Source organism: Nelumbo lutea, chromosome 2, assembly GCF_056320005.1.
Source record: "Nelumbo lutea isolate HS-2025 chromosome 2, American lotus-T2T, whole genome shotgun sequence".
Classification (NCBI taxonomy): Eukaryota; Viridiplantae; Streptophyta; class Magnoliopsida; order Proteales; family Nelumbonaceae; genus Nelumbo; species Nelumbo lutea.
In genome coordinates this window covers 6,930,954-6,947,117 of record NC_142685.1, presented here as the reverse complement: position 1 = coordinate 6,947,117, position 16,164 = coordinate 6,930,954, and the positions used below count along the sequence as shown (strand labels likewise).

Sequence of the window (16,164 nt, the reverse complement as noted above, 5' to 3'; positions counted from 1 at the left end):
TCATGCTGAAGTTGAATACAAGGCAATGGCACATGGAGTTGCTGAAGTTCTTCAGGTGAAAAATCTAATTGGTGAAATGGGCTTTAACATTGATAGTTCTATGTCACTTTATTGCAACAATAAGCAGCCATTAATATTGCTGCTAACCCAGTTCTCCATGACAAAGCCAAGCACATTGAAGTTGACAAGAACTTCATAAAAAACTTGAGAAAAGTGAAGTTTGTACACCGTATGTTAGCTCCAAAGAGCAACTAGCTCATGATGTTCTTACAAAGGGCCTTCACTTCTCGTGGCACAATGAATTATGTGACAAATTGGGGATGATTGAATCCATGACCCAACTTGAGGGGGAGTGTTGTAAATCTGTTAGTATAAGCCACAGGGGTCTTTTTGTCTTTTTACCTTTCTTTTATTTAATTGTAAGTTATCACAGCTGTCGCCCTTAAATATTCTGGTTTGGGCACTGCCAACTTGACTTTTTGGTGCATTCTTCCTCTCTTCTTCTCTTCTTCCCTCTTCTCTTCTCTCTTCTTTCTCATTTTCTAATCTGATTACACCCCACTCATATTTTTCAACTTTGTTCTTTAGTTACCATTACTTCAAAAACAATGAAAATTAAATAGGTGAGGATAAAGTAGATCAGGGATTGACTAAAACTTCTACCATGAAGCAAATGTAAGCACCAATTAATGCAACAATTATAACTAAAGAAAATCCTGCAAACATGCAATTCATGTAAACCTGAGTAAAAAGTTCTGTAGAAAACACCACAGACCAGTAATCAAAGCAAACTAAGAGCCATAATTTGACATTTTCACTGGACCATAATGCGTCTTCACAACTTCCCTTCACACTTAGGTGCTCCCAGCTTTTACAGGCTTCATTTGTGATTAACTCCTCAATTGGGTGGTGAAAGAGAGAGAGAGAGAGAGAATACCATAATCATCCCTAGGCCGTTGTCCATGGTCTCCTAGAACAGAAGTTACTAATTCCATCGATATGCACATATGATTCCTCTGGAAACAAAGTAAAATTTAGGTGATCTTTAGAATTTTCACAAAAGTTAATGCAATATTAAAAAAAAAATTATTGTACACCATTCATTTCCTCAGAAGATGTTTATATGTATACAATGATCACATATTTCCTAATAAGAACAATTAATAGTTCCATTGATGTGAACATATCATTCCTCTTGATGAATGGTTGGTAGTAGGTGTATTTCAATATGAAATTACTAATATAAACAAAACAACTGCAGGCCATGAACTATGTGAATATAGACATGCGATGGCAATTCAATAGCAAGTATACAGAAATAAACACACACCTATGTATGCATAACTTGCAATTAAGAAAGGATTTGCCTTTAATTAGGAAGCTATTTTGGGTATAATATAAAGGCCTTTTGAAGCCTTGCTACCCTACTTTTGTGCAATTAATAAATTTTATAAACACAACAAGAAAAAAAGTAGGTTGATTACTTTCTATTCATCTAAGCAATATCTTTGCATCTGGACTGTTCATCCCTCTGGATCTTTTTACTGTGCCTCCTTTTTTCAGGTAATATGTTTTTCCCTTCCTTCTATGCATCCTTGTCCAGTTAAAGAAATTCAGAGTAGACCTATGCCCCCTAATGTTAGGTCTTTTTGCTGATAGTGTCCAATGAGAAAATTAATAACTGTGATATTCTTCATAAGAGAAGACTAGCTGGTGTTTATCCCCACATATTTGCCTTTTCTATTAAGCTAGTGGGAAGATTTCTTACTCCTATTCATTTGTTACTTCCATGTTGGAGTTGTTCACTCTTTTTGATTGTATGTGGAATCTTCCCTCAGATATGGTTTGTTGTTCAGCCCATCAACATTCAGTTAGCCAAGAAAAAGAGGGGGAATCATGTGGCACTGTACTAGGGCAGTGGTTATATGTATGATTGGGGAAGAAAGGAATGCAAGGTTATTCAATGAGCAAAGATGCACCAAGGAAGCAATTATGTAGTATATCATGGTGAGAGTGGTGCATTGGCCAAAAACTATTGATAATTTCACAGCATTCTCAATGGATGGAATATTTAGAAGTGTAGAGAAGATGGAGGGTAGTGTTGTACTTTTACTCTTTTTATTGTATATTATTAGGCATGTATACTTGTGCACTGCCTTGCCTCTTTATTTTTATTTCTTTTGTAAGGGCAATCTTGTCCATTCACTTTTTAATATAAATTCATATTTCTGGGTTGGTTCGATCATACTGATCAACCCTAACAGATCTGAAGTTTCTTTTCTCTCTCTTGTTGGCTTCTCTTTCTCACAGATTAAAATGGTACCAGAGCGGGTTGTTCTCTGATTCATCTGGCAATATTTTCAGACTGTATAGGTTTTCTTTACCCTTGCAATTGATTCTTGACTGTTTTGATCAATCCAAGAACCAGTTTTCTCTGTTCAGCACAACCAGCAAGAGAAATCTTAAAACTTCAAAGGAGGTGCCGCCTGGTCATTTTCTACATATCTGAAAGTCCCATCAGCTGGACAAGGATTGAAGGAGATCAATCCATCTCCTTTGGGCAGCAGCAGTCTTTCTTTCCATTTTTGGACTGCAATTTCAGATCTCAGTCTTGCTATTTTTTGGACATCTTCATTTGACTGTAAGAGGTTTTTCTTTTCTCTTTCAACTCTCCCAGATTGGTTCCTGAGTTTATACTACTTGCTTCAGCTGTTTTTTCTGTGTTTCATTCACTATGGGACTTGAAAAGGGTGAAATCATTTCAGTAAAATGTGATGGAAGCAACTATGCACTTTGGAAGTTACACTTCAAACATTTTGTTGAAAGGAAGGGTATGTGGGGCTATATTGATGGTTCCACATCCATGCCTAACGCTGCTGATGTCAAAGGACTAAAACAATGGAAAAGTGAGAATGCACAGGTTGTGTCTTGGATCCTTGATTCTGTCACATTGGATGTTAGTATCCTAATGAGGGGACTCAAATCTGCCCATGACATGTTTGAATATCTTGAAAAGGTTTATTAGCAATCAAACATGTCTAGGAAATATCAAATTGAGGTTGGCATATTTTCATATGTTCAAGGAGAGAAACGGATTCAAGAAATTATGCTGGTTTCGTGAACCTCTGGACTGAATATGAGTTGGTTCACTTTGGAGATATTTCTACAGATTGTTGTGTAAAAACTATAAAGAAACACCTTAATAAGAGGAAAATTAGGCATTTTTTATGCACCTCATACCTGATCATGAAACTGTGCAATCAAACATACTTAGTAGAAAGCCTGTTCCTGGCCTTGACATAATTCTTGGAGAGTTATTAAGAGAGGAAACCCAACTCCATACTTAGTTCTTGACCTTGACATAATTTTTTGATCCACTCTTGATGATTCCACTTATGTTCTTCTCCTTCACATGCGTGGGTTATTGACTCTGGGGCATCAAAGCACATCACTAGGGCTTTCTTCAATCAGTCTTCTAAACCTTACATCTCAGTTAGCCACATTGTTTCTACTAATGGTGTTCTCTTCTTATATGTGGTTGTGAAGATTTATTCTATCCACCTCTCAGTCTACACCATTACATCTCCCCAAAACCTTTTTTGTGCCTAAGTTGACTATTAGTCTTATTTCTGTTGGACAACTTGTGGATGATGGCAATATTGTTTTGTTTACTCGTGATGGTTGTTTTATCCAGAACCAGCACATTGGGGAGATGAAGGGGAAGGGGCGTAGACTTGGGAGGTTTGCCTATGAATGTTTCTTCATCTAAAAATATTGATAAATCTTGCTTAACCTGATGCTATAGTAAAAGTCATGTTTTTCCTTTTTCATCTTCTACTAAGCATGCTTCTACACCTTTTACCTCATTCGCAGTGACGTTTGGTCGTCTCCTGTTATTTCACGCTTGGGTTATAGATATTTTGTGTTATTTATTGATGATTACACTAGATTCACGTGGGTTATTTTCTTCATATTAACAACAGAATAGAGGAGAAGAAAGGAAGAAGAAGAGAAGGGAAAGAGAGGAGAGAAGGGAGAAGAGAAGAAAATGCTTTTGGAGTCAACTTAACTGGCTGGCGGTGCCAACTTATATTAATATATATAAGGCAACCATAATTATAAGGGAAATGACACTTATGCCCCTACTTAAGTTATAGAACATAAATAAAGAAAAAAAAAAGCTACTTTAACTAGTCCAAACGGAGCCTATATCAGCAGAATACAAACATAAGAAATAAAGTGAACATTCCAACACCCCCCCCCCTCAAGTTGGGACATGGATGTCAATCATGCCCAACTTGTCACACAAATTATTATGCCACACATGATGAAAGCCCTTGGTGAAGATGTCTGCAAGTTGTTCCTCTAAACTGACATATGGAGTGCACACTTCTCCACTCACAAGTTTTCTCTAATAAAATGCTTGTCCACTTCAATATATTTTGTTCTATCATGGAGGACTGGGTTAGCAACAATATTGATAGCAGTTTTTTTGTCACAAAAGAGTGACATAGATTTTAACTGCAAAACCCAACTCTCCTAACAAGTTTTTTATCCACATGATTTCAGCAATTCCATGAGACATAGCTCTGTATTCTGCTTCAGAACGAGATCTAGCAACTACACTTTGCTTCTTACTTCTCCAAGTGACTAGGTTTCCCCCCACAAAGGTACAATATCCACTAGTAGATTTTTTTTTCATCGATTGCCCATGCCCAATCAGTGTCTATATACACCTCCACTTTCAAATGCCCATGTTTCTGGGTTAGCAAACCAGCTCCTAGGAACTTCTTGAGGTATCTAAGGACTTTTTCTACAGTTTCAAAGTGAGTTGTCTTAGGGTTATGCATGAACTGACTAAGGACACCCACTACATAGGCAATATCAGGTCTGGTCATAGACAAATATAAAAGTCTCCCTACAAGTCTCTAAACTTCTTCACATCTTTCAAACACTCCCCCTTACTATCTCCTAACTGATGTTGGGTTCAATGGGTGAATCAATTGGTTTCACTCCTAACTTTTCCTGTATCCTCTAATAGATCTAGTACATATCACATTTGGGAAATAAAGATGCCATTTTTAGAGCGAACAATTTCAACCCCAAGGAAATAACATAAGGGGTGGGTTCAATGGGTGAATCAATTGGTTTCACTCCTAACTTTTCCTGTATCCTCTAATAGATCTAGTACATATCACATTTGGGAAATAAAGATGCCATTTTTAGAGCGAACAATTTCAACCCCAAGGAAATAACATAAGGGGTCTAGATCTTTCACCTCAAATTGAGTGGCTAAAAATTTCTTCAACTTCTGTATTTCAGTCTTTCAATCTCCGATTACTACTATGTCATCAACATACACAATTAAAGCTGCAATTTTCCCTTTACCTTTCTTCACAAATAGAGTATGATCTGATTGGCATTGTTTGAATCCCATCTGTTGTACAGCTAAATGAAACCTACTAAACCATGTTTGAGGTGATTTTTTTAACCTGCACACCTTCTGCTCACTACCTTTGGCACAAAAACCTGGAGGTTGAGTCATGTAAACATACTCCTCTAGGTCACCATTCAAGAATGCATTTTTAATACCCAACCGGTGAGGTTCCCAATCAAGATTAGCTGTCAGTGAAAGGAGGATTCTGATCAAATTCATCTTGGCTACTAGAGCAAAGGTCTCTGCATAGTTTACTCCACACACTCATGTAAACCCTTTGTCCACCAATCTATCCTTGTACCTTTCTACTGAACCACCAGCCCTATGCTTTATTGTGAATACCCACTTGCAACCCACTGGTTCCTTCCCTTCAAGAAGATCCACCAACTCCCAGGTGCCATTTTTGTGGGAGGCATTAATTTCTTCCTTCATTGCATTTGTCTATTCAAGACAATTTGCACGGGTTACTAGATGAACTCTATCAAAGTCCTTTTTTTTCCTTAGCCGCTAATCTTAATTGGTACCCTTCAACAGTTAGACATCAAAATGCCTTCCTGAATGGTGATCTTGAAGAAGTGCATATGGTCTTATACGACCTAAAACAACCACCAAGGGCCTGGTTCAATAGGGTTTCATTTAGTTGTACAGAAAAGAGGTTACAAACAGTGCCAGTCCAACCATACATTGTTTGTAAAAAGAGGGGAAGGTAAAATTGCAGCCCCGATAGTATATGTCAATGATATAGTTATCACTAGTGATTAGGAAGATGAAATTCAAAAGCTAAAGGAGTTCCTTGCCACTTGGTTTGAGGTGAAAGATCTAGGTCCTTTAAGGTATTTTCTTGGAATTGGATTGTATATGTCATACATTTGTCGTGGTCCTCAAAAAAAATATATTATCTATAAATTACCTCTAGAAATTCATTGAATTCTGCTTGCTTTTTCCTCGCTTCAATGCCCCATGCCTCGCAAAATATCCATCCAAGAACAAAAACACCAACAGCTGTGTATCTGCACCAGAAATAGATTTGTTGATCTTTTTCAACTCATTTTAGAAACTGAAACTATCAAACAACCAAAGGAAGGAAAAAATGAGAAAAAGGAAACAAGTTGATTAATACAAATACATACCAACAACCAAGTATCAAATTACAAGCTTAAGATAAAATCAATTAACGAATAGAAGTAAGGAGCTATCCAGATCATGGGCTTACATATTTCCATAGCTATTCTTGGCATATGCTCCACCCTCATGCCCCGCATACATGAAAAGTGATCCAGAGTGTTTAAGTGAAACCTGTAGAAGATATTTTCTATCAAATTACATGTATAACTTTTAACTAGATCACTTGAATATTAATGACACAATATTTTCTCATTCAAACACTATGTAATCATTTAACAAATAACAACTTATTTTGAACAGAAATATAATATAATAAGTTAAAAAAGGAAGTGGAACAACAGTGCTTCTTTGCTTGTAATATTATATGGAGTATAGGGTTTATATCTGCTCTTTCTCCATTGCCCTAATAAAAGGGTTACTTTAGTAAATGTCCCCAAATAAGCTAACTATGAAGCCAATTTGCAATCCATCATAAAAAGTTGCCTATCTTGGGTGCCTAGGCTGCTTCTCTGCTATGATTTTTTCTTATGATAGATAGAGAAGAAAAATTTATTATAGAAGCAAAAATACAAGACAGGGAGTATGAGGTAACAATGCAGCAATAAACACTGCATCATGAAGAAACATTAGAAAAAGGAGACTGCAAACTAATCAATCAATCAATACAAATCAACTATACCAAATCCCAACCCAAATGCATCTAAACCAATATTTTTGAATTCTAGGTAAGCTAGTGTCAGAGTTGGTTGAGTAAGGGTAGATTAGTCTTTTCATTACTTTTTAAGTTATGTGATGATGTGGCAATTCTGTTTTAGTTCTTTTAGTTTACTTGTCCCATGCTTAAGTAGGGGTATATTTGACCTTGTACCCTAATTATAATATAATAGAGATTATGGTCAACTAGTAGGGTTAATCTCTCTAGTTCGACAGCTTCTTCTTCTTCATTAAAACATGGTATCAGAGTGTTTGCTGAAATAGGGCTGTCGAATGAGAGTAGAAGAGGAAGAAGAAGAGGAATAGAAATGAAATGAGCGGCAATAATCACTTCGGCCAGCCCTAATCTATTATATATAAAGGCATTACATAATGTTACATGAATGGACAAGACAGCCCCTGATTAGTGATGGGACACCTAGTCGAAATAAACATTAAGTAAGATTAGGCCCAGTAACAAGGCCCACTAACTAATGACTTAAGACCCAACAAAAAGTAAACATACAAACTAAGACAGCCGAACCAACACTCCCCCTCAAGCTAAGCATGGATGTCAATCATGTTTAGCTTGCCAAGTAAGTCCACGAATTTCACTGTAGCTAGCCCTTTAGTCAGAACATCTGCAATCTGCATCTCGGAGGGAGTATAAGGAATGCAGAGTTCTCCTGAGACAATTCTTTCTCTAACAAGGTGACGGTCTATCTCAATATGTTTTGTTCTATCATGTTGCACTGGGTTATTTGCAATGTTGATGGCTTCCTTGTTGTCACAGTACAACCTGAGAGGGCACTCAATCTTTATTCCAAGTTCACCAAGCAGGATCTTCAGCCATAAGAGTTCAGCAACACCATGAGTCATAGCTCGATACTCAGCCTCTGCACTAGATCTTGCAACCACATTCTGTTTTTACTCCTCCATGTAACTAAATTTCCTCCAACAAAGGTACAGTACCCAGAGGTAGACTTCCTGTCCCCAACAGAGCCAGTCCAATCTGCATCAGTATATCCTTCAACTTCAATTTTACTGTTTTTCCTGAACAGAATCCCTTTCCCCGGGCAAGACTTCAAATATCTGAGGATCCTTTCCACAGCTTTCATGTGAGGGATCTTAGGAGTGTGCATGAACTGACTGACAACATGTACAGCATAAGCAATGTCAGGGCGAGTAAGGGACAGGTAAATCAACTTCCCCACCAGCTTTTGGTATCTTTCCTTATCAGGGTAGTCCTCTCCTACTGACACCTGTAGACCATGATTTTGTTCTATTGAAGTATCGGCTGGCCTACACCCCATCATGCATGTCTCTTGAAGAAGATCAAGGATGTATTTCCACTGACATATATAGATGCCCTCTTTGGATCTTGCAACTTCAATCCCAAGAAAGTATCTCAGTTGGCCCAGATCTTTGATCTCAAATTCAGCAACCAAAAACTCCTTTAGTCTTTTAATCTCTTCCTGATCATTCCCTGTAATTACCATATCATCCACATAGACAATAAGTGTCGTAAGTTTGCCATTTCTCTTCCTTATGAATAGGGTATGATCTGCTCCACTTTGAGTGTAACCCCCTTTCTTCATGACTCCACATAGCTTCTCAAACCAAGCTCGAGGGGACTGCTTAAGGCCGTAAAGGGCCTTTCTCAGTCTACATACCTTTTTGCCAAAAACATAACCTGGTGGAGGATCCATGAACACCTCTTCATGCAGGTCGCCATTCAAGAAAGCATTCTTCATGTCCAACTGATGTAGCTCCCATGAGAAATTTGCAGCTAAAGATAATAGAACTCGGATTGTGTTGAGTTTTGCCACCGGAGCAAAAGTTTCTTTGTAGTCAATCCCTTCTTTTTGAGTAAACCCTTTTGCTACCAGTCTAGCCTTGTACCTCTCAATGAACCCATCCTCCATGTGCTTCACAGCGAACACCCACTTGCATCCAACAGTGCCTTTCCCTTCTGATAGATCCACTAATTCCCAAGTCCTTGCTTTCATTAAGGCTTTCATTTCTTCATCCATAGCCTCTTTCCATTTTGGGTCAGATACTGCCTCAGTATACCTGGTAGGAACATGCACGGAAGATAGAGCAAACACAAAAGAACAATAACGAGGAGACAACTGTGAGTAAGACACAAAATCAACAATGGGGTATTTGATAGTACAAGAACGAGTAGACTTATGAAGGGAAATAGGAAGATCTAAGTCAGAGGAACTGATAGGATTACCTTGAGTTTTTTAGACAGGTTGATCCGAGTCCAATTGGTCGCTGTCATGAGTTAGAGGACCCTTCTTCCTTCTATTGTAGGTGATTCTGATATCTCTTTGCAGCTTGTCGGAGTCTTCAGTAATATTTGCAACATCACTAGTAGTAGCTGGTACAATGGGAGCCTCACTAGATTCACCCGGGATACCACAACTAGGTGGATCAGGAGGAGAAGATGGAAGACCTGAGGTCAAGAGAGGTACAAAGAATGGAAAAACAGAAGAATCCTCTTCCATCCCACTAGTCTCCCCCTGAAGAGGATTCTGGGAAGATTGAAAATAGGATTGAGACTCAAAGAATACCACATCCTTTGTGACATATTTTTTCTTGTTGACTGGATCATAACACTTGTATCCCTTTTGAGTAGGGGAGTACTCCAAGAAGATTCCCTTTGTAGCCCTAGGATCCAATTTGGTCTTCTTCGGATCCTTGACATGTATAAAGCATACACAACCAAAGACTCTCGGTGGAAGAGAAAAGTTAGGAAGATGGGGGCAAAGAACAGAGAAAGGAGTTTTCATCCCCAATACCTTGGATGGCATTCGATTTATCAGATATGATGCAATAAGGATTGCTTGAAACCAATAGCTTTTAGGAACTTTGTGCTGAAATAGTAAGGCTCGAGCAGTCTCCAATAGGTGCCTGTTCTTGTGCTCAGCAACCCCATTCTGTTGGGGGGTACTAGCACAAGATGACTGATGAATCATTCCAGCATCCTCCATAAACAGATTCAATGACCTTTCAAAATATTCTGCAGCATTATCTGACCTGAATTGTTTGACCTTCGTACCAAATTGTGTTTCAATCGTTTTGCAAAATGTCATGGTTACCCGCGGCACTTCCTCTCGTGCCTTTAATAAGAATATCCATGTGCATCGAGAATAGTGATCAATAAAGCTGATAAAATATCGAAAGCCATCAACAGAAATAATGGGAGAAGGACCCCAAACATCAGAGTGGACTAAGTCAAAAGAAGCTCGAATTTCATTACTTGAAGTTGAATAAACAGTTCTACATTGCTTTGATAGTTGACAAACTTCACAAACTAACTCTTGACTTGAAACACTTTTGAATAGTTCTGGAAACAACACTTCCAATGATGAAAAAGGTAAATGACCTAGTCTAGCATGCCATAGATGTAACCTAGCTATTGACTCCACATTAGACTGACTACACATAGCAGATGTTTGCAAGGCTGAACTGATGTATGCATTAAGGTAGTAGAGACCTCCACACTCATGACCGCTCCCAATCGTTCTCTTCGTCAAACTGTCCTGAAAGACACAGTGAGTAGGAAAAAAGGTTATGCTACAATTCAAATTTTTGGTAAGCTTGGAAACAGATAAGAGATTTGAAGAAAGATCGGGAACATGCAAGACAGATTTTAGTGAGAGGTCCTTGCTTAGGTCAACCACTCCCTTCCCAGAGATGGTAGAGAGAAAACCATCAACAGCCCTCATTTTATCTTGGCCAGACATTAAATGATAGGAAGAAAATAGAGAAGACATGTGTGTCATGTGGTCAGTTGCACCAGAATCAATAATCCAAGAGGCAGGATCAATAGAACTAGTAGCACTAAAGGCAGAGACAATACCTGATCTGGCAAGGGAGGATGGAAGAGAATTGGTCCTTAGATGGGCTACGGCCCGACTAAGTACCTCTACCTTATCGGCAGTAAAACCCAAGGACTCGGTTCGAGGGGAATTAGAAGTCTGTCCCATGGAAGAGGAAGTAACTGTAGATGTGTGTTTTGAACCATCATCACTTTGACCCATAGCCAAATTCACACTTGCAGATTGACCCTTCTAATGCTTCTTATCTTTCCTCAATGCAGCTGGTTTCAAATGCGGATGGAGAACCCAACAGGTCTCTTTCACATGCCTTTCCCCTCCACAGTGGGTGCACTTCAAATGTCTCTTGTTAGAGTACCTGTTTCCCCTTTGATTTGTAGAGATTAGGGCTGAATGCTCCACAGGCTGTTCAGCTAGTTTTGTTTGAATATCAACCTGCATCTCTTTTCTTCTCACCTCTTCATTCCTCACAAGGTAGTAGACATGATGTAAGTCTGGCATTTCATCCCTTCCCAGAATTTGGGATCTTATGCTCTCATATATAGGATCTAGGCCAGCAAGAAACTTAAATGCTCTACCCTCTTCAATTTGTTTGTCATGCTTCTCTTTGTCTCCAGCACTCTCCCAGTCAATGATAAGGTGGTGATCTAACTCTTCCCATAGTCCTTCTAGTGTAGCAAAATATGTTGCAACACTCATATCTCCTTGCTTCAAGGCAGCAATATCTTGATTCAATCTGTAAACTCTAGCATTATTCTTTTTCTGCCCATAGGTTTTAGAAACCTTTTCCCATATCTTGGCAGCCGTGGAAAAATGTTGAACAGTCCTGGCTACTCTTGGAGTCATTGAGGCAAGTAGCCAGGACATAACCGTAGCATTCTCTTTGCGCCAAGTTCCATATTCAACACTTCCCACTTCTGGTTCCTTCTTCTGCCCGTCTAAGTAACAGTGAGTTCACGGGATGTGATGAAAAGCATGGCTGAGACAGACCATTCCCTGAAGTTGTACTCATCCAACAACACACTTGTGATCTGTAGGCTATGCAGATTTGGATTCTCCAGATTAGGAGACCTCCCATAAGCCCTAACATCTCTAGAAGACACTTCCCCGAATATCGAAGACATCTTCACTTACTTGTAAGTGTCAAGACTGTAACTGCAATGTATAGAGAACTGTTTCACACTTACGGAACTTGTTGCACTGTAAACTCAGTCCTAAGAACCAGACACAAAGCTGAAACACTGCACACTGTGCCCAAATTACTGCTATCAGCGAGTACTACACTGCAACTTGCTGTGTCGGCTTCTACTGTGTGCTAAACACTGCTGCCGCAGGTTATAACTTCACCCACGAACAGTTCTAGGACTGCTGAAATCAGTCCTTCCGCCTAGATCTGTTCTACACAAATCTATCTTAGCCGAATGGCTACAGTCTGCTGTACTATGTCTATTAGGGCATCAGCCTCTGGGTCTAACTCCCCTTGGGCCCTACAACCAAGGGAAACCCTAGATGTAGGTCTAGCTGTGTTCTACGACCAACCCTAGGGTTTCTTTGCAGCAACCAACAAGAAGAATGGGAGAGTTACCTGTGAGTCGAAGAAGATGCAGTTGTTGTAACCAGTCGTAAGATCAGTGCTCTGATACCATGTTTGCTGAAATAGGGCTGTCGAATGAGAGTAGAAGAGGAAGAAGAAGAGGAATAGAAATGAAATGGGCAGCAATAATCACTTCGGCCATGCTTTAATCTATTATATATAAAGGCATTACATAATGTTACATGAATGGACAAGACTGCCCCTGATTAGTGATGGGACACCTAGTCAAAATAAACATTAAGTAAGATTAGGCCCACTAACTAATGACTTAAGACCCAACAAAAAGTAAACATACAAACTAAGACAGCCGAACCAACACAGAGCACTAAATACAGGAGAAGGTTCTGGTTTCAAGTACCTGGATCTGCGATCTCCTATTCTTCTTTTTCTTATTTTCTGGGCTGTGATCTAAGGTGCACAGGTAGAAGGCTGCAGCAAGTTTTTTTGGTAATCCAGGACAGCCGCAATCTTCATTACAGGTGTTAGGAAGGTGTGGCAGCCCTAGGTTAGTAGTTCTAATACTGCTGTCACCATGAATGACAGCCCTAGTGGTCGTGTAGTGGTTGTTGAGTAACAGCCATGGTGGTTAGTTACCAGTAGTGGTTTGGAGAAAAAAATTGGGGCTGAAAGAGTGGCCAAATGTGTCTAAATGGTGGTTTACATCAAGCTCTTTGATTGTGGCTGGTTGAGAGATTGTTGTAAGTGATGTGGAGACTGCTGTAGTGTTGACCTGACAGCAGTATATTTTTAGTGGTTGTCTAGTTGATAATTCAGAATTAGAAATCGTATTGGGGAGCACAATGGCAGCAACTGGAGATGGTGGTAGTGATCAGAAACCTAGTGTGATGATCCCCTCAGACTATCTAGGTGTGCAGATAAACATCAATTAAACTTAATGGTGAAAATTATGTGCCATGGGCCAAGTCAATGGAAGTTTTTCTCAAGGCGAAGAAGAAGGTGAAACATGTGAAGGAGGATAAACCATCAACTAAATCTCCAGGGTTTGATGACTGGGAACAAGAAGATGCTCAAATCATGACATGGTTGTGCAACAGTATGGAACTCAAAATAAGTGTCAACTTTATGTTCTTAGATACAACCAAAGAAATATGGGAACATTCCAAGAAACTTTATTCTGAAAAGGATAATACTACGAGAGTATATTAGCTCTATCAGGAGTATTTCAATTTACAGCAAGGAAATCAAACCCTAGAAGAGTATTATGCCAGTATGAGAAACCTTAGAAATGAACTCAACGTCTATCATCCCCTAACTCCAGATGTTAAAATTCAGCAACAACAAAGGGAGCAACTAGATGCAACCAGGTTCTTAGTGGGGCTGAAATCAAAGTATGAACCAAATAGAGCACAAATATTAGGAGGTTCTGCTCTTCCTACACTTGAGGAAGTATTTGCTCGTCTTCGTAGGATTTCATTAAGACCCACAGAGAATACCACAATGTCTAACAGATCATGTTTATTGCGGCAAGAGGAGGTGGACATGGTAATAGAGGGGGAGGACATGCATTTCAAGGAGGCCGTGGTGGTCTCATGTTTGGTCATGATGGTGGAAGTGGTGGAGGTCGTGACTCAAGGGGAGGTCGTGGTACAGGAAGGAGAACACTACTAGAAAGTGTACACATTGTGGTAAAGACGGACATACGATTAATTTCTGTGCTCTCCATGGCCCACCCTCTACATGGGCTAATCATGCAGTTGCTAGTGGGGGTGATGGAGTGATAACTAACAGACAAACCAAACACCTTCCACGTCTACATCTGCTTCCGGGAAGGAGATGATGAGTATACCACGAGATGAGTATGAGAGGTTCCTTCAGACCACTTCACAACATACCACTGGTACTCTTGCACACTGAAGTATGGCCTGTCTACCATCCAAACCTTCTCCTTGGATTATTGATTCTGGAGCCTCTGATCATATGACCAGGACTACATATGTGTTTTCTTCCCTCTGAAACTTCTACATCACACATTGTTACCTTGGCCAATGGTTCTTCTTCACCCATTGGTGGTGTTGGTAATGTTGATACTACATCTCTTTTTTTATCATTTGTTCTATACGTGCCTAAATTTCCATTCAACCTCTTGTCAGTTAGTAAATTAACTAAGGCCCTTAATTGCTCTTTCACATTTTACCCTTCATCTTGTGTTTTTCAATGTGAGTTGTGTTAGTATGGGAAACACCATCGGGTTTCCTTCAGTCCTAGGGTTGATAGCCGTATGTTGAGTCATTTTGCTTTAGTGCACTCAAATGTTTGGGGTCCAATTAAAGTTGAAACCTATAATGATTACAAGTATTTTGTCATTTTTATTGATGATTGTTCAAGGATGACATGGGTTTATTTAATAAAGAAAGGAGTAATTGTTTTCTATTTTTCAAAAAATTCCATGTTAAAATGCGTACGCAATTTAGGGTTCCAATAAAAGTTGTTCGTTCAGATAATGGTCGTAAATACTTTCTTACTTCCTTTCAACAATATTTGGAACAACATGGCATCATTCATCAGACTTTGTGTGCATCCACCCCTCATCCTAGTTACTTCCTTTCCATAAGAGCTGCATCCTAATTGCCTTTTTCAATCTAGTTACTTCATTAATCCCATACACAAAGCTGTAAAACTTTATTTTAACCCTAACTTCAAATAAAATTCTCTTTTGTTGATAAAAAAAGGCAATTTATGGAGTGAAACAATCTCTTCGTGCTTGGTTTGGGAAGTTTAGTGAAGTGGTGAAAAATTTTGGAATGAAACAATGTCAAGTCGACCACTCAATGTTCAGCTATGATTCTGAAGTTAGGAAGATTTTATTAATAGTTTATGTAGATGATATAGTCATAACTATCAATGACAGATTAGGGATTGACAAACTAAAGGCCTTTCTACAAGACCATTTTCAAACAAAAGATCTTGGGAAGTTGAAGTATTTCTTGGGTATAGAAGTTCCCAGGTCGAAACAAGGTCTAAACTTGTGCCAAAGAAAATATGTTCTTGATTTGTTGGACGAAACGGGACTGTTAGGTGTGAAACTAACTGAAACACCCATGAAACCAAATGCTAAATTGAGCTGTAATGTTAGGTGAAATGTTTGATGACCCTGGAAGACATAGACAGCTAATGGGGAAGTTGAACTACTTAACCATTACAAGACCAGACATCTCATTTGTTGTTAGTGTGGTGAGCCAATTTATACAAAATCCCTGAGTACCTCACTAGTTCTTCTTCTTCTTCTAATCTCTCTCTCTCTCAGAATATAACATGCCTGAACCATTAAAGCAGCTTCAAAAATCCTCCTTTCTTTCCAAATGCCCCAGCAGACATCAAATGGAACATGAAATAGGTATGAAAACTGGTTTCTGAAATAATGAAAAGAAAAATGTACAACTAGAATATGCAGCGCAACATAAAAGGTTATGCACATCCTCTTCCTTTTTGTTTCACATGAAATACAG

General features: G+C 39.0%; 1 protein-coding gene across 1 annotated transcript in view; it reads right to left on the bottom strand.

The window, feature by feature from the left end:
* Nucleotides 1-16,164, bottom strand: part of LOC148868323 (tRNA ligase 1-like) — a 139,351-nt gene that overhangs the window by 118,561 nt on the left and 4,626 nt on the right. The window contains exons 4-6 of the mRNA XM_088968420.1: nucleotides 6,651-6,733; nucleotides 6,348-6,447; nucleotides 938-1,016 (exon numbers count right to left, since the gene is read on the bottom strand). Coding sequence (XP_088824546.1) covers nucleotides 938-1,016; nucleotides 6,348-6,447; nucleotides 6,651-6,733 — 262 coding nt within the window. The remainder of the gene's footprint in view (nucleotides 1-937; nucleotides 1,017-6,347; nucleotides 6,448-6,650; nucleotides 6,734-16,164) is intronic.